General features: G+C 39.3%; 2 protein-coding genes across 5 annotated transcripts in view; both read left to right on the forward strand.

Moving 5' to 3' along the window:
* Positions 1-730: 730 nt before the first annotated feature.
* slc23a2 (solute carrier family 23 member 2) overlaps positions 731-18,495 on the forward strand; it is a 39,891-nt gene continuing 22,126 nt past the window's right edge. For 3 of the 4 annotated variants that reach the window (XM_010778574.1, XM_010778576.1, XM_010778577.1), the window contains exon 1: positions 731-1,028. The gene's annotated coding sequence lies outside the window, so the exon portion shown is untranslated. Of the gene's footprint in view, positions 1,029-1,060; positions 1,153-18,495 lie in introns of those variants that run through there. The other variant, XM_010778575.1, reaches the window with a different exon arrangement.
* LOC104951844 (patched domain-containing protein 2-like) lies at positions 2,033-17,967 on the forward strand. Its single transcript, XM_010778582.1, has 5 exons — positions 2,033-2,097; positions 16,620-16,762; positions 17,027-17,211; positions 17,315-17,441; positions 17,894-17,967. Exons 1-5 carry the CDS (start codon positions 2,033-2,035, stop codon positions 17,965-17,967), a joined length of 594 nt encoding a protein of 197 aa, XP_010776884.1.

The following is an 18,495-nucleotide window of genomic DNA, read 5'->3' on the forward strand; positions in this document are numbered from 1 at the left end:
CTCTTGACAAATAGATTTGTAATCTCAATGAGACCTATCCTGGTTAAATAAAGGTAAAATAAAAAATAAAATAAAAAACGAGGTAAATAGGCTAAAAATAAAAACACGTTTTCCAAAAGAACTACGCATCGTATTCTCTCTTGAATGACAATATGCCTGCACTTCACCTCAAAGGTGCGCAATAATTTATTGCGCAATCTATGCATGTGAGCGTGCTGCGTGAGCCGAGATGATGTGTTATGTGCGTATTGAACCTTTTCATAATAAGTTTGTAGCAAGTAGAGGGCGGGCTGCTGCTGCTGCTGTGTGTGTGTGTCTGTGTATATGTGTGTGTTTGCACGCGTGCACGCGAACCTTGTATTATGTATATCATACAAATATGCTGTGGAAATGCAAAAGGATTTACAAACACACAGCCATCAGATGGCGGTGTGGTGGAATACATCAGCATCTAGGCAGCACAGAGGATGGCACAAGCATAAAGAGCCCATTTCAATGTTTAAGGAGGTGGGTGAACCTGCTGGTTAAGTAACTGCACAGAAAAAAAAAGAAAAGCTTATGCAAGAAAGGTTAACAACATTACAAAAGCCGAGGAAGGCGCTGTCACTGACCATCCTCACAATGAGGAAGGGGCGGTTGCGTCACCGCTGTGCCGCCTCTGATTGGCTGAGTCTCAGTTCCAAGGCGGGGCGAGAGGAAGGCGCTTTACGTCACAAGTGGATGTGGGCATGCGTGAGGACGAACGTCAACCCCGTGTCTTTATGAAACGCAAAATCCCTCTGTGAGCAGCAGCTGTCTAAAGGAACCGGTTGGTGTAGGATAAGAAGAAGCCCGTCTCGGAAGAACCGGGCTAGAAGACGGTCTCATCTGTTCACCGCAGTCCGCCCAGCGTTGGTTATCCTTCGGCTACAAGCTAGCTGCAGCCTCCGCCTCCTCACCGTGCAACAACACACACCACTGGGACGAGCCGACGGACGTAACGTTAGCCGAGAAGGGAAGTGGGCTCCGGCTTCTCTTTCATCAGGCAGGTGAGGGCAAAACGTGCCATCTTTAATCCCATTATACACTGATATCACACATGTGGAGGTGTTGGGAAGCCGCACATGTAAAAGCCCCGGCTCTATGCTCACCGGCGGGAGATAACGAGTAAAGGTGAGAGATGTTCGTTACCGGAGCGACGGGCTGTGTGACCGTGTGTCGGTCTGTCTGCTGACGCCGGAGTGTGACCGTGAAACACAAGGCCTCATTACTCCTCAGTCGTCACCTTTACCCTATCTAAAACGACAAAATGTGGAAAAGAAAATAGTATTTTCAAAATACCTTAACAAAACATTGCTTATCTTTTTGTAGTGCGTAGCCCAACCGTCTCAAGGTTTACAAATCGACATGAGGGCTTTATTGTGTCTTTATATATGTATTATGACCTAATATATATATATATAGGAAGAATAATCGTGCATCACTTCAAATTCAAAGGTTGTATTGTCATATGCACAGTAGCTACAGTGTAGTTATGGCAATGAACATTAACCAGATTCAATGCAGCATTAATATATAAGACGTAACCATAACAATAGTGACCAATGTGCAGGTAAATGCTTAAGAAGTAACCTGTATACATGTAAAATAAGATGAGCTAAAAACAGAATGTAAATTGAATACTGTACACCTGAATAAAGAGTAAAATAACTCGCACCAAAATAATCCGAACTACTACAAATATCTGTCACTGTGTATAGTATGTATTATTCGAGAAAATGAAAATGTCAGGTGGGTGAAGAAGTGACAGTGATTACTATGCACAATGTAACAATTGAAGATAAATATATGAACTAATGCAGATTGTACATAAGGCAACCATAGCCAGCAGAAGAAGAAAACTGGGACGCCAGTGCTTATTTGGACATTAGGATTTATTGGCTCCTGATAATGTGGTCGTCCTGGAAACGTGTGTCTGTCTGTGTCATAGGCAAACGCATTATTATTGGAAGGGTAAGTTGAAATGCAAAAGTATAGAAGTAATTATGTCATGATGATGGATATAGACGGCAACGCTGTTTTCCAGTCCAGCTTCAACCAACTCATCGGCAAGTCCAAGTAATTAAGAACACTGCAGCCAGGGGCTTGAAGAAAACTTGAAAATGTCGAGTCACTCAGAAATTCATTTCATAATCTTCTACTTGATCTTGCTCTATAAATCTCTCTCCTCTGACCTATTTTATCATACTGGGCTGGCTTACTGGCTGCCCCAGGAGTTAGAACCAAAGCGGTTAACAGAGAATGTTGTAATCCTGCAACACAGACCTGTAACCAGCCCTGACTCCTTTTCCAATAAAGTAAAATCTAAAGAAGTTATGTTTTACAATAACTTCTCTATAACGGCTAAGAGCTTTTGTTTTTTAGCTTGGCTTTTAAATAACCTTTGTCTTATCTGGATGGTGAGGTTTTCTTCTTAACTTTTGTATATCTTGTCGGTACTTTTGTAACATTTCCAAAGTTTCTTGGAGAACAATAAACATATTGAAATGGGCAGTAAGCTACTAAAACATATTCTATAACGACAAACTTAATTGTGACACCAATGCTTATTTTGATCCCAGTCATTAAAAACTACAGGCCTGAATAAGGCCATTATAATATTATTTCTTAAACTATTAATCTAGCTTTAGAGCCCACAATTACCTTTTTTTTCTAACTTAATGGAGCCATTACAATGTTGTTTTTTTACACTAACATTTATCTTGAGTTTTGGTCTCAGTCGAGCAATTGTCCCACTGGCAGCTATAAAATGGGACATGCTTTGATACTGGTGTGATGACCATCATTGCACAAACAGTTATCTTTCACTCTATCAGTTAAACTCATTAATTAACAGCCTTCTAATCTTGTAAGTGACTTTTTAATTCATAAATCAAAATAAATGTTCTCTTTACTGGGACAATAAAAGCAATGTGAAAACCTGAAAATATCTTCAGTGTATGAAAAAGGCCTGGAGTTGATGACTGCTTAAAGTATTTGTATACCCTACAGGGCTCGAAGGTTGCCAGGTTGCCATTGGCAACCATTCAGAAAAAATGACCACTTCTTGGCCTTTGGTTGCCGTCAGTGGCAACCACTTTTGAACATGAAGAAATAAGAACAGCAAACAGCTAAATGTGCAACCCAAAATAGATAAATGTTAATTATGTGTTGTATTAAGAGTGATATTTAATTATTGTTGTGACCAGTCGGAACCTGATACTTAAGTTGCACGTGCATTGGTGTGATTACGGAGCCAGAAAGCAATGCACGTTTACTCGCGTGCGCGGTGCGCTGTGTGTTTGTTTTACAAAAAATAGCGAAGCAAAGTAAGTTGTTTGACTGTGGGGTAAAAAGTTTGGCCAACCCGTCAACATCTCAAACGAATGTTCAAAGTGATTCAACTGATAAAGCGCAAGATAAACCCGAACGAAAAGCAAAGAGGAAATGTGTAAAGTCTTGGGAGGCGAAATATTATATGTACGTTCTGCTTCGTTGTGCATTCACTTCCGGTAAAAGTTCCTTCAAAATAAGAGTCCCGATCTTATTACTACCAAAATAAAAGTGAAAAACGAAACTTTACAATAGGAAAATATTGGCATACAAATATAATCACTTCTATACAAAGGTAACACATTTTAAATATAGTTAGACATATTAAAGGTAATTTGCAGCATTAATAATTAATATCTAATTCTTAACTGTGAATGGTTTTAGAAATTAGAAATGTATTGGCCAATGACAGAACCACAATCCAAGACTTCAATGCTGAAGGGCCAATGGATCTGTGGTGGGGATCAGCACAAAGGTCAAGAAACCCACATTTGAAAGGGAGACAACGGATGACCAAGAAACTAGTGACTTGCTCAATTCATGTTTGAGGGATCTGTGAAGAACATGACAACAGCTGCACTCCTGGTATTTAGTATACCAGCAATTGAGGGTGGACAAGTTTACTACCACTTAAGTTTCAAATAATTGTGTTAATTACTTATTGTAAAGCATTTGAACATTCTTTTGTGTCACATTTTCATTATTAAGTTGATGTATAACTGTATAGTATCTTAATTATTTAAAATATAAGGTGACTAAAAATGGCAACTGTATTTTCAGTTTTGGCAACCAAAAGCTGATGCCTGGTTGCCAGCCTGGCAACCACTTTTAAAAGTTAGCGTTGAGCTCTGACCCTATCAACAGATGGTCGCCTCTATTGATTAATTTTCAAATTGTACCTTTGATCAAGATTTAGTAGGTTTCTTTTTCAATGCAGTTGAAAGGTTTTGATTGTTATTTGCGGCAAAACCTCTATTTTCTTGCATGCAAATTAGGTGTGTAACGGTTCACAGAATTCACGGTTCAGTACGTACCTCGGTTTGGGGGTCACGGTTTGGTACGGGTTCGGTACAACAAGAAAAAGCAAAAAAAAGTCCCAAATGCATAACTCCAGGTTTGTTTTTTGTTTTATTTTGAACAGTAGTGCAAGTTTCAGTTTAAAAATAAGGAACTCTAACATTAAGAATAATGAACTGTATTACACAGTTAAAAACAAACCACAGTACCACACACTCAGATGCCCATTATTATTATTATTATTATTATTATTATTATTATTATTATTATCTATAATGGCTGATGTCAAACAAAAAGGTTCAATAAGCTGTAAAACTAAAAAGAATGTCTTTTAAAATATTACAAAATAAATAATAAAGTGTTTCAAGGGCGCATAGCCGTTCAAATATATATGCCAATAGCCGTTATTTATTTTGGTCTCTCGGCTTTCATGTTTATTTGCTTCTTAAAAACAACATGGATAAGCTGTTGAACTGCTGTTGTCTTTTGCCGGACTCCGGTGATTGGCAAATTTGGGTGATGCTGATATGATTTTAGCATGTCCGATCCACCACTAGCACTCCATCGTTGTTGTAGTCCACAGGGAACCCGAAATGTTCCCACACAGCTGATTTAAAAGAAGCAAGTGGGTCTTCTAGCTCCTGTGTGTTATCTGAAATCGCCATACTAAGTTTTCTTCCTTTTGTATTTTGTTCGTTTTGTTGTGTTTTCTTCTTGTTCTTCATTTGTTGTTTAAGGGCGGCTGGCAAACAGCTTTTAGGCGCAATACTGCCCCCTGGGTTATATATAGTGTAATGGATACTGCCCTGAGTGACAGACTTTTTTCCCACTCATAAAAAAAGGCGTATTCGTCGTGTGACTGCATGTGCCAAATCTTGACATCCGAACCGTGACGGTTACCATTGCACCCCTAATGCAAATAGTTTCTGTTGCACCTGTGCCAGCTGTTTACAATGGACTCATGACTGGTAATCTTTACTGTGAAGCAAGACCAAAGTGTCTTCCAATCCCTATCTGCTTTATTTTAACCAAGTCAACCAGCAATATGTAATACCAGTATTCTGCACAACATTAAGCCTTAAATCTAAACAACTGTGAAAGAGCTTTTCATTCAAACTCAATATTAAGACAAAATAAAATAATATAACTATATATATATATATATATATATTATATATATATTTCCTGACTCAGAGTTGCTTAGCAGTTTCAGTACAAAGTACTTTTTATTATCTCGCCTAATAACTGTTGGAGCTAATCAAAGAACAATAATACGTTTTATTAGTTGAGTGTGCAGACAAGGACTTTTAAGTAGCTAACAATACAGTACAATTCCAAAACAAGCATTCAAATAAATGATGCCTGGTAATTGACTCTTCACTGTGTCCGATGTGTATGATAAATATAGGATTTTGACCCGGCGGACCTCAGAGGTGCAGTTGTCATGTAGAACAATACATATGATCATATGTAAAGCCTTGTAGTCACAGCTGATAACTCTAAGTGGTGCCAGACTGATCAGCTGATGGTTGTAAGGGTTTGAACACAAGTTGACATTACAGCCAAATGTGGATATAAGCCATGTATGACCACTAGTTATTTTACCAGCTATTAAGTACATTCAGACCTGTTGTGATTGTTTTTTGTAAGCCAGTGTGATGGTTGAACATCCAAAACAGAAAGCAACGTCACCAGCTGTTTGGAGCAGGTGCTTTGATACTCTTTTGTTGTTTGAAAGTGCTGGCGTGCATCTTCTTTAGGAGTCCTAACTACAGGTTCAGTAGCGTGGGTTGGATGAGTCGGTTGGAGTCCTAAGGTTGCTCAAGAGGAAGAAGAAAATCGCTTGAAATTATATGGTTTGTTGGTTCCCCAAACCAAAAGACGGCTATTAGACAGAAAGAACTAACAGATGAAGACTATGTATTAAGAGATGGTAGTGTACCAGTACATTTGTTGAAAATCATATTCGTATCTGGCAGTGTTTAGGATTGCACCTCACTATTTTCCACTGCTAATCCGATATTTAGTTTCTAGATTTATTGATGAAAATGGCATTATAACTACATAGACCCAGTGGCAGTGTCTTTTACAAAATAAATCTGTTTTATGATGTTCCAGCAAATCGCAACAGTTGGAAAGCTATAACCTATGAAGGTTGATCATTCTTGCCTGAAAAAACAATGAAGCAATTGTCAGATTTTTGATAGAAGTGACATATCATTTTTAAAGAAGCTACAACAAAACACTACATTTTCAAAGATGTATTTCACCAATACATTTATAACTTAATTGTATATTTTGTATTGTTCTTGTTATTGAAATAGTTAAATTAAATACTGTTTGCATTGGGGTTTAAGGTGTGCCACCCATCTTTCCCTTAATGGTTCTGCAACCTTTTATTTTCTATATCAGCCAACACATAATGTACAGGGTCATCATGAAGGTAGAGCTACTGAGCTGTGGGCCTTGAGTCGCTGCCTTTACTGTAAATCAATCTGTAAACAGGCTGATGAATGCGTAATTCTACTTTTACTGGAAAGGTGCACTAACACAAAGGAAGAAGTTAATCAGCAGTTGAGTTTAGCTTGTACAGCAAAGCAAATTTAAGGGTTCTTGTTGAAATGACGTGTAAAAAAAATGTGCTAGCAAGTGTGTCAATATATTTAAAAACAAGCTTTGCAGCCGTTCAGAGTAGCTCTCTCTGACTCTCAGTAGGCCAAATGGATACAGACGATCACCTCACAGGATGTCGGCCAAGGAACAGGCACAGTGAGGTGAATTGGATCACCATACTGGATTCTTGGCTCTTTCTGCTGCTGCCAGCATGTGACTAAGATTACACTGTAGTACGTGGTCATGCTGGTTCTTCCCACTGTTTCGGGTAAAGGTGTGTGAGGTTATTGGTTATTTTTTGACATGGTCTGCCCTGAAATAATATTTACTTTTTTTCCTTTGCGCATCGGTATATTTTCTTTGCGGATATTGGTATATGCATTTTGCTGCAGAATAAAGAGACTTCCACTGTTGGCGTCTACACACTGAGCCTTTTGTAATTGTCAATTTGTGCTGTGATGGAAGACATTAACTTAAAAGGACATTAAATGCCCAAAGCACACTATGGCCCAATCCCAAATCACCCCCTACACCCTAGGGCTGCACGATTTTGGGAAAAAATGTATTTTCGATTTTTCTGACAAATATTGCGATTGCGATTTGAGATATTTGTTTTTAAGCGACCCAACGGAACTTTATTGTAAAATGCGTCCATATCTCCGGCTAGGAAGGTCGCATCAACGTGCTCCCGTCTCTAGCACCCCCGCAGCCCGAGCTACGAGTGAAAGAACTAAACTTCAGGGCTCGACATTAAGGACTGCCCGATGGCCCGGGGCCATCTAGTATTTAGCTCGGGCAATGAAGCCTCACCTGCTGGTTGCCCGATCGGGCAATCTATTATACCAGTATCATGCATCTCGCGGATCCAGTAATGAGTGACCCGACAGTAAAACTAAACATATCTATAACTAGTTTAGGTAGTTTGAGAGGTAATTAAAATAGCTACGTGTGATATTCTAACCTGAAGTGTGTGTTTTGTCCGCTCACTGCTGCATGTGATCATGCGGAGCTGCATGTCGACTCGTCAGCAGCAGCTGATCTCTCTCTCCCGTCAGATTAGACTTCACTCGCGTTTATGTCCATATCGATCAGATCTAGCTAGTTCTAGCTAATGATATGACTACCTGCTTATTAAAAGACACCTAAACAATAAGTGTCGCTATGCAACTGGGTGAGGCCACAAAGTATAGCGCAGCATTATGCATTTGTTTACATGCCCACCGGAACCCCGAGGCATTACCAACAGATCAACGCACAATCAACCCATACAGCGCATCTCTTTCTCCACATTAAGTGTTAGACATTAGAATTGACTATTCTTGTCACATACTCTTCTTGTCTGTCACATAAGTGGCACAACTGAAGCGGTATTGTGCTAAAGGGAAATTATTTTGACCGAAGAGATTTAGATTTGCCGGCTAAAGGGAACCTCTGACGTCACCATTTTGTGTGCTTCGCGGATGCGCTCGGCTCCTCTCGACTGCTGCTCGGGTCTGCTCGGTCAGCTTCCGGATGAGGAAGCATTAATTCGACCAACTTACAGTAGATAACATTACAAACATTTTTAACCGGGGCCATAATAGTGTAAATAATGTTTGTTTTGGCAGTTACAACTGAATGTAATGTTTTCTACTTTTTTACATCTGGGAACTGGAAAGTGTCTTGACCAACAACTTAAGTATTTCTTATAGCTATGCAGGGCATGCAAGAGAGCAAACACAAACAAGAACAAACAAACAAGTGAAATTTAAGAATAAAATTGAAATTGTACAATATAATATTGTGGTGGTTCATCTTATAATTCAGTCTAGAGAATGTACCAGACAGCATCTAAGACCTGCAAACATCTACATTTTCCCCCAAACCCTTCGTGCCATTTCGTTCGCGCACATTTTTCAGGGCAATCTCTATTTGGCTCAGGGCCATCTGTAAATTAGCTTAGATAGATCCCAAAATCCTTAATGTCATGCACTGAACTTACATGAAACTTCCGTTGGGTTGCTTTAAAGTCAAGCTTCAGTTTAAGATTCACCCTGTAATAGAAACATGTGATGGAGCATTACTAACCTGACTCAGATGGTTTGTTTCACCAAACCATCTAGGAAAGCTCCATTGGAAGCCATTTGGAAAAGTATTTCAAAAATACTTGGCAGGTGATTGGATCAATCTGTCTATCACCTTCTATCATGGGCCATTTCTGATTGGTTAACAATGGCTGGTACATGTGGAGCACAGCACTTCTGACTGACACACAAGAAAAAAAAAAGATAAACAAATGTAAAAAAAAAATATATATATATATTAAAAAAAGAAAATCTAAAAAAAAATTGCAGGCTTTGCAATTTAAATCGATTAATCGTTCAGCCCTACTACACACTCCCCCTCTGTTTTCGCGGAGGGTCCGCCATATTAAGTGCTGTTCCAAACCAACGAGTGTGGAGCGGTGTGGAGGGGGAGTGGGCTATCAAGCCCTCAAACAGCGAGTCTGCAGCGGTGCTGACTTGAGACCTGTCTCTACTTGACCGGAGTCACGCTGTGTGTGCCCGTCAGGAAACACGCTGTTTACAAGTAGTTCCAGCAAACATCCACTGATACATTACGATTTTAACAACCTCATGATAACCTCATATGTTTTTAACTTAGGATCATACCTGTGTTTAGTCTAGAAAAAGGTAAATGTGTGTATATTTACAGACTGTTGCAAAAACTAAGAAGTGTATAAACATCAGGTTTAAAACCTAAAAGAGTAACACAATTAAAGAAGTTTGGAGTTTTATTTGAGTTATTAATTTACATTTTTTGTCAAAGAGATGCTGATTTGAAACCGTTGTTACATACAGTTACGGCATTTCCTGTTTCTGCCGGAGAGAGGGGAGTTTGTCCCAAAGCTTGCCGCTGTATTTATACCCTTAACCCTTAATGGAGGGAACTTCATTCAGCTGCGAGTGTGGCTACAGACGGAGTTCACTCTGTCACGGAGGGGTAGGGTCGAGGGGGTGATTTGGGATTGGGCCTATGTTTCCCCACCATGAGTAACATCAACAGTAGAATCCCCATTAAACGTTCTCTCACTTTCTCCCGCTCATGCACACACCCTAAGTACTATTTAGCACATTAGTTTTAACATTGGAAGCATTAAACATAATCTTCATTAATAAACAGTTAGGCTACATCAATCATTTAAACATAATAATGCAGAGGACAATATTTTTTCCTCGGTGGCAGAGATGTTTTCTAGCTGCTACTTTAGGTCATGTTTTCAGGGATATCCGTTCTCTGTTGAGGATGTGACCCATGACAAATTCACAATAGCCCTTAATCTACCCCCAAACACAGGAATGTCCTTTTTGTCAGTGTGGCTGCTGCTATAGTTGCATTAAATAACTGTCTATGTGCAGTTCACTGTTTAAAAAAAACAAAACATGGGTGCCTAGTTTTGCTGGGCCACATCTGCCCTTGTTTAGTGAGTTAGTAAATACATGCGAATTCAATAGATTTTTCTTTGTATTTTAAAGATTTACTGAATGTGAGGGAGGGTGTTTTGTAGAAAGAGACCAGTGGGGTCACTTATTGATTTATTGGAGATCAATAGTAATCAATATTTGGTGCAGATGCTAGTATTTGAGTTGTCCTGAAATATGCTCATCTTTTTGCTTTTAATACAAACAAAACAAAGCAGCTCAATAAAGGGAAATCGATTTGGTAAAATCCAAATAAAATAAATATACTGCTAGAAAGATGAAATAGATCAATGTAATGAATTTCAAGCAGTTGAATTAAGATGAAGATAATAATGTTCAACGGTCATATAGACATATTTACGTTGTTTGTGAATAGTGTTTAATGAGGGATCTGGCCTCTCGACCTTTTTTGGCTTATTATCAGTGTAGTTGAATAAATGCCAGGATCTAGAAATGACGTCCATCTTTCTCTATTTAAAACAAATCTAAACAGCCACATTGCCACAACCCAGATTTTGTGACTCACTTTTAGTCAGTTAAATGATTTTAAGTATATCCTTTCAGGGAATCAGTTTGGATTTGAAAGTACTGCAGCTGAGCAATGACCCACATTGTTTGTGTAATAATAAACATTTAATCAGCTGCATGACAGATGATGGATTGACAAGTAGCAACAGACTAAAGAGCATTTATCATGGATTGATTTACCAACTGTGTACTGGTTCATTTCTACATCAACACAAAGTAGTTGTTTTGTTGAACTAAAAAATGTAAGTAAATTGTGGAAAATGCCAATGACCACTTCCCCATTTTGTAATCATTATCTACAACCCAAAGACAAAACATTTACATATTTATAAAACAGAAAGGCAGAACATTTTCACATTTAGCTCACATGAATTGTTTGCCCTTGTACACTCAGCAAATGAATGAACTGCAGGGCATTCGTCTGTGTGATGGTCACAACAGCTAAGAGTGTAAACATTATAATAGCCTGCATTTAGTCCTTGCTGGTCACCTTCAGTGTATTCTGACTGTGTACATGTGGATCAATGTGAACTTTGAGTGCGACCAAAAGTCTGGTTCTGGGCCTCTACCATTGACTTCTGGTATCAGGTCTGCATGTGAGGAGCCTCTCCCAGGGTCGCACATGTCTCCTTATCTCTCTCAGCCTTATGGGTTTGTTTGTTATATTACCTGTTATACCACTACTTGTCACAAGAACCTTATCATATTAATGAAAATATTGAGTAATTAAAATAATTGTTGATTGCAACCCCTGCAGTGTCTTGTATGAGAAAATCAGCATGATCTGAAGTGGCAGATCTCCACTACACACGTGAAGTATCTTAAGCCGCATTTACACTACAGGGTTTTAGCGCGGCTCGGCTTGCTCTTTTTCGCTTTTCCACTAGGGATAGTTCCGGGTGACTGGTACTTTTTTAGAACCACCTCAGTCGAGGTTCAAAGCGAGCTGAAAATATGCTTAGCTAGTGACGTACAACACTGCCGACCGCTGATTTGTCAGAGAATCGTCACAATTATTGCGCGAGACAGTCCCCAAGCGTCGCATAAGCACCATTTTTTTTTTTAAAACAGACGAGCTACCGTCAGCAAGTATTTCTATTTTCAACAAAGTATTTTTTATTTCAACAAATCCATAAAGAAATGGCAGCAAAGAAAGCACGCCGTGGTCGTTGGACGAGGTACAGACGTTCCTCCATCTCGTTGCAGATGAAAAAATACAGCGGGAGCTCGACGGTGTAACGCGAAACGAGAAAGTTTACCAAGAGGTCTCTACACTGTTGGCCGCACACGTCTTCACAAGGACTTTCCAGCAGTGTAGAGAGAAACTACAAAAACTGAAGAGTGATTATAGAGCCGTCAAGGACCACAACAGCCGGAGTGGTTCCAGTAGGAAAACATGGAAGTGGTTTGACACTGCGTCGTTACTATAGTTACTACCATCGTTACTACCTTCGTTACTAACTGTAATGGAAACACAGCTTAAAGTGAGCCGAACCGAGCAAAGGTGAACCGAGCCATGGCGAGCCACGCTAAAGCCTGTAAAAAAATGCAGCTTTACATCTGTAGTACCACAGTCTGTTAAACATCTCTGAACTGCTAAACCGAGTGTTTTTTAAACTGCTCTTAGCTAACCTCACACTTAGTAAATCCTCCACATCATTATGAAGTTGTGGTGCTGAAGGAAGGTCATCCGTCTCCACAGTTACTGTACGAGCCCATGAAACTGGTTTCCCACTGGGAGCAACAGCAGGAGTCTGGGTCGGATAAGGTAGGCTTAAAAGATTTCATCAACTTAAAGCAGTAATGGATGCCTTTTACTCTTAAATATCCCCCCTGGAGTTGATGGAAAAAGTCCTGAGGCTGGGTGGTGGATATAAGAAACCTTACATTACATGCATTTAAAGGTCCATCTTATCTTATTTGTTTCTGTCTAAGAAAAAAGGAAACTTTAGTGTTTTAATCTAACCTTTAACCGCTATTCACACGTGACGCTGACAGCATGCTGTGTGGGTGTAGGTGTTTTTGAGGGGGATGGAAATGCATTTAAAGGCTGAATCTCTATTCCACTGATCTAGATGTAACTGTCTTCCCCGCTGCTTTGGTTTCTTAAACTAAAGAATGTGTTTGTACCTCACAGCTTGGGAGTCCACCTGCTGTTAAACTGCTAAGAACCAGGGAAAGCAGGAAAACTGGGGCTTTACATTGTCCCAAATTATTAAAAAAAAGGCAGCAGCATAGGTCTAATTGTACGTGTTATCTAGAAGACGACTCATTTTCATGTACTATAATAAAAACTCATTAGTCAGAATAACATCTCTAGTGGCGCTTTCTGTACAGTTTTCAAAGTACTGCCCCCTGCCACTGTATTTGCCAGCGTTCCTTCTGTTACTGCCTCCATCAGGCTTTTTGTCAAACGTCCACCTTTGTCTTACAGGCAGACATGACGGATGGAATCCTTTTTAAATAAGTACATTTAAATAACAGGTTTTGACAACAATGGTCTCCTTTCAATATAACAATACTGAAGATCCCCACTACCCACTTTCAGCTGTTACTTTGCAAGTTTGTATTTTTAGGTTTTTAATCCTTTTAAACCATTATATTTCCAAGATTTCTTTTCAAGTGGGACTAAAAAATACTGAATTCATGACAAAAATGTATGAAGAACTTGAATACATACTTCAGATGTAACAGCTTATTAGAAGTTGGACTTACGTGAATCATACACATCTCTGCCAATGAGGTTTGGATGCAGATAATGTCCAACTGTTGAAAAGCATATTAAAGTATTTTAAAGATGTTGTTGATGCTAGTTTGTTCTTCTAGTTTAAGCCTTACTGCAAGGCCAAGTGAAGAGAAAGAATATGTGAGAATTGAAGGTGTATGTAACCAAAGACTGAAGCAGTCAGTGTACCTGGCTCGCCCTAACTAGGACATGTTTCAGATTACTTACTCGAGTTACAAAAAACCAGGCTACTTTTTGCATGACTCAGGGAGGTAAATTATAAACTATGCCGTCATTCCGGTAAGTTGTGAAAAAAGTGCTTGCTTTGGTCGTTCATTATTTTCACTGACAGCTGTCACTTTTATTGTATAATAATATTCTTAAATTAAGCTTAACCCTCGTCTTACTAGTTTATGATTTTCATCATACCATCAAAGGGGTTTTATTCTGTCATATAAATGTACATTCCTCATTCAATATGGGCCTATTGACTCCATGAAACTTCTGTTTCAGACACACAAACACACATTTCTTTATGTGCTTTGTCTAGTTTCACACAATCTGCCAAATGACATTGAGTTTCTTTGTGAACTTCCTTCCTTTTTTTTTCTGATGACAAAACATATTTATTCTCAAAGCAGTGCGAGTTTACAATTTGCTCTACTGTTGTTTTTTGAAAGTGGTTTATTTCCATTTAGTAATCCTTATGTAATGACGCTTATGTGTTTGATATAGAAGCACAACACAATAAATCACATCCAAAGGGTTGGGAACACAAAGACAAGTGAAATACATGAAGAGTAATGCATGAAAAGTAAACTACTTAAACAAACAAGGCTTTAACCTTTGAAATGCAAAACTGACCTTGAAACCAAGGCCTCCGGTGTGTGGGAACATTTAGGGCAAAGCGTTCAACTTCTGAATGGATCATTAATCATTAAAAATGTAAAAAATAGTTTATCGCCAGAAAATCATTTAAACATTATTTTAAATAGCTTTTCAAGACACTTCTCTCTGAAAACTTCAAATGCTGTTTCTTGTTGTTGAGAATTGTATTAACAATAAATACAGTATGAAGACTTCCACTTGGGTTCATGTAATTGTAAAGGGTATTTTAAGATGTGATAATAAAATTAAGATGTTTTTATTTTAAAAAATACTGCGCTGGTAGAACATGGCTTCACGCCCCTCGATTGAAACATGTATTTTGTTGACCTGCTAACTCTGTAACTGTTTAAGAGACACACTCTTATCTCCATTCACCTCCACTGCACTGACGGTATGTTGACCAATGTAAACATGCCCTTGCTTGCTTTTTATAATCCACCCTTTACCCCCCTCCTACACACACACACTGTACACACATTTTAGCCTGATTTTAGCCAAGGTAAAGGTACTAAAATATTATATGTTCAAATTGTTTCGCAACAGTTGTGAAACAATTTTTGATTTATAGGATTTGTTAATCTGCTTACCAAACTTAACAGGAGGGAAACTGGCCCAGCTTTCCTCAGTTGGAATCTTTCAGCAGACACCACACGGCTGTATTGTTCGCCGTGAAACATTCCAGCGTATTATTCACAGCTAACAATGATAAGCATTAGCGTTCTTCTGTTATTTCCTGTCGTCAGTAGTAACTTTCCATCACACCTGGTTCAGTCGGCTTTGATGATAGTTGCACTTAAGGGATGATTTTGTCAGTTGTTAATGTGTTGACTCAGAAGTTTACAATTGTTCTTCTTTGCTTGTTCAGTCAGTGGCAGTGGCTAAACATCTTTTAGCTGTAGCTTGAATTGGCCATTATTCTAATAATGGAAACATTTATCCTCTTCGTTCCTGCTGTTCAAGTGTGATGATTTTGTGCTACTTGTATTTTACGTCATTGTAAACTTAACATCTTTGATCCGCCAAAGTCAGCAACATGAAGAAATCATAATAAATGTATCGTGGCCATGTTATCAGCATTTTCTTCACTGTCAGAACTTAGTCCTTTTCAATGGACTATGTGCTGACAGTGTGTGGGAATTCAACACTTTTTTGTGAGATTGTAGAAATTCCATAAATTCTGACAACTTTCACATTACTCTAAAGCAGGGGTGTCAAACTCAAATACACAGTGGGTCAAAATAAAAAAAATGGGTACTAGTCGAGGGCCGGACTGGTTCAATGTTTATTGCAAAACGTATTGAAATGAACTTATTGCACATATTAAACCTGGAACTAACAAAGCTTAAATTATTGCCTATAAAAACAACATTAAACATTAAATAATCAGTTGCATTCGTTTCTTATGGCTCTATCTGCAGCTTTTCCGGAGTCATTTCTTATGATTACATTTTTCCACAGGCCAACAACAGCTTCAAAAAAACTATTTCCCTCAAAGAAAAACCAAACATGCCCTGTTGTCGCAAGAAATAAAGTGCAGAAGGAAACATCCATTAAACTCAGTGTGCTGCTCTGTGATGCTAGTTCAGATACTTGGCATCTCATCTTGGGTGCAAGTTCATCAATGTTTGGGCTCAGGCTCTGAGCTGAGGAAACCCTCAGGATTGAGTGAAGGTGTGCGTGCAATATACCGGCGGGCCAGATCTAATAGTAATTAGAAATTATCCTACGGGCCGAAATTAAATCCACCAAGGGCCTGATTTGGCCCCCGGGCCTTGAGTTTGACACATGTCATCTAAGTGAACGTATTGAGAGTGGGAGTCAGAGGGGATGACACGCAGCAAATGGTCCCAGGCTGGATTCAAACCTGGGTGCTCTGCATGGGGACCAAGCCTCACTTCACCTACCAACTGAGCTAAATGTTGGACCCTTTAAATAGATGTGTTGTCTGCCGAAGTTTACATTGCTCTGCAGAAAAATGTATCTGTACATTGTTGTGCTGTTGAGGTATATTTTCAGCTCTGCTTTTCCTATCTCAGGAGATTGTACTTTGCGCAGCGCCACCTGAGACCTCATCCCAGCCGAGTGTGTGTCAACCCGCCCGGCTGTGGCATCAGTTTTGGGCCTGATGGACCCACACAGGGATCCTTTTATCTTCCTTTTCCCAGCAGTGAGCAAGCAAGTAAGTCTCAGAAAGCATCATCAGTCCACCAAGAAAGCTATCTTCTTAGAGCATGTGTCACACTGCTGAAATGTCTTTTTTTCCCTCACTCTGAGTCTTAATAATAGAGTGATATACACATCTTCTTTCAAACATTGCTTCTTAAAGTGGCACTTTCTCAACCCACGGGAGGATTTTCCCACAGAATTGCAGCTACAGAGATATTTTTACACTGTATAACTAGATGCCTGTTGAGAGATTTTCCCTCTGGTTCTATTTTCAAAGGTCCCTCGTCTGCTGCCAAGATGAAGTCATCCAAAACGTTTGGTTTCAACCCTTGCAGTGGGGGGGCATGTGGCCGCCCGGCGGTGCGTCCTCTGGTGGACACCGGGGCCATGGTGTTCGTTGTGTTCGGCATCCTGGGAGTCAACCGGACCGAGCACAGGGACAACCACGTGATCGGAGATATGGTGAGGCTAACACTTGTGCATCTTAATAATCAACAGAAATAAATCAGAGCTAGATGTATGAATAGTCTCATGTGGCTGACGTGGTGTTTATATCTCTTCAAAGGGCAGCATCATATTGGATCCAGACTTCGATGTGTTCCAGGAAATGGAGCATCTTTGCAAAATCTGTAAAGCTATAAGTGCAAACACACAACTCGTGAAGCCTGGAGGAGCGCAGTGTTTACCTTCAGGTAACACACACACACACACACACACACACACACACACACACACACACACACACACACACACACACACACACACACACACACACAGACACACACACACTTCTTGCCTTTTTCCTTTTTAAATGTTGTCTTTAACATATTGTGAAAAGTTATTTATTGTTTATGAAACTGCAGAATTCCCCTCCGTTACATTGGTTCGCTTTCAGTTCTCTCTTCTCTCACAACAGTTCCCTGTGTTTCTTGTTTTCTCCCTCGTGTGAATGTGTGTGTTTAGTGTCTTGGACAACAAGCGGAAAAGGGCTTTTGAGACAATGTCATGCTCATTGATGTATAAAGGGAACGGTCATGCTAAAGTAGCATGTCTTGCTGGTGTTAGCATATGCCTCATCTGAGTTTTTATCACACAGAGGTTGCTGGGATACTTTGTCACACTCCACATCTCACAACTGACTCAGTACTGAGAGAGCCTGAGGCGAGGCAGCACTCGGTGTGTGATTTCAATCCTGTGCAGTATGCAGAAATGATCTGACAGGCTAACTTTGGGTTGATTTTCTAACCATGACATTGACCAAGGATTAGTCTCCTTTGTTTAAGATTGGGCCATCATTTCTATCAAATACAATATTATGCTAGCCGGGCTGCACCATAAGTGGACAAAAGGTTGAATATAGCGAGAATTATAGTTATTGTGATAACATATAAATGCGTACTCAGTTCTGCCTTTCTGCTGTGCAGTTTGCAGTATACCTGTAAATGTTATCATTTTGATACTGGAGACAGGACTTTAAAATCTTTTAAATGTTTTAAAACATGAATAGTGAATTGCATGGTCACCCTCAGATCTTTTTCATCACGGTTTAAAATCTTAAAAGATCATGTGACTGCTCATTTTTCTTGCCTAGCGTGTGTCTTAATTTAATTATTTTCTTTAAGTATAAGTGCCAAATTCACAAGAAACAAAAGTCGCATTCTTAAAAAGCAAAATGATCTTTTATGAATGAGCCCCTTTGCACATTCCTTTGTGTCTGTTTTATAATATGAAAACACAGGAATATGT

The sequence above is a fragment of the Notothenia coriiceps genome, unplaced genomic scaffold (assembly GCF_000735185.1).
Source record: "Notothenia coriiceps isolate Sejong01 unplaced genomic scaffold, NC01 NC01_scaffold00019298, whole genome shotgun sequence".
In the NCBI taxonomy this organism is placed as follows: Eukaryota; Metazoa; Chordata; class Actinopteri; order Perciformes; family Nototheniidae; genus Notothenia; species Notothenia coriiceps.

Excerpts from the sequence above, each read along its gene's own strand:
- LOC104951844 (XM_010778582.1), top strand. The coding sequence starts at position 2,033 with ATGATGGATATAGACGGCAACGCTGTTTTCCAGTCCAGCTTCAACCAA. Across the intron at positions 17,212-17,314 it reads ACCACGTGATCGGAGATATG|GGCAGCATCATATTGGATCC; the intron begins GTGAGGCTAACA and ends ATCTCTTCAAAG. Across the intron at positions 17,442-17,893 it reads AGCGCAGTGTTTACCTTCAG|TACTGAGAGAGCCTGAGGCG; the intron begins GTAACACACACA and ends CAACTGACTCAG.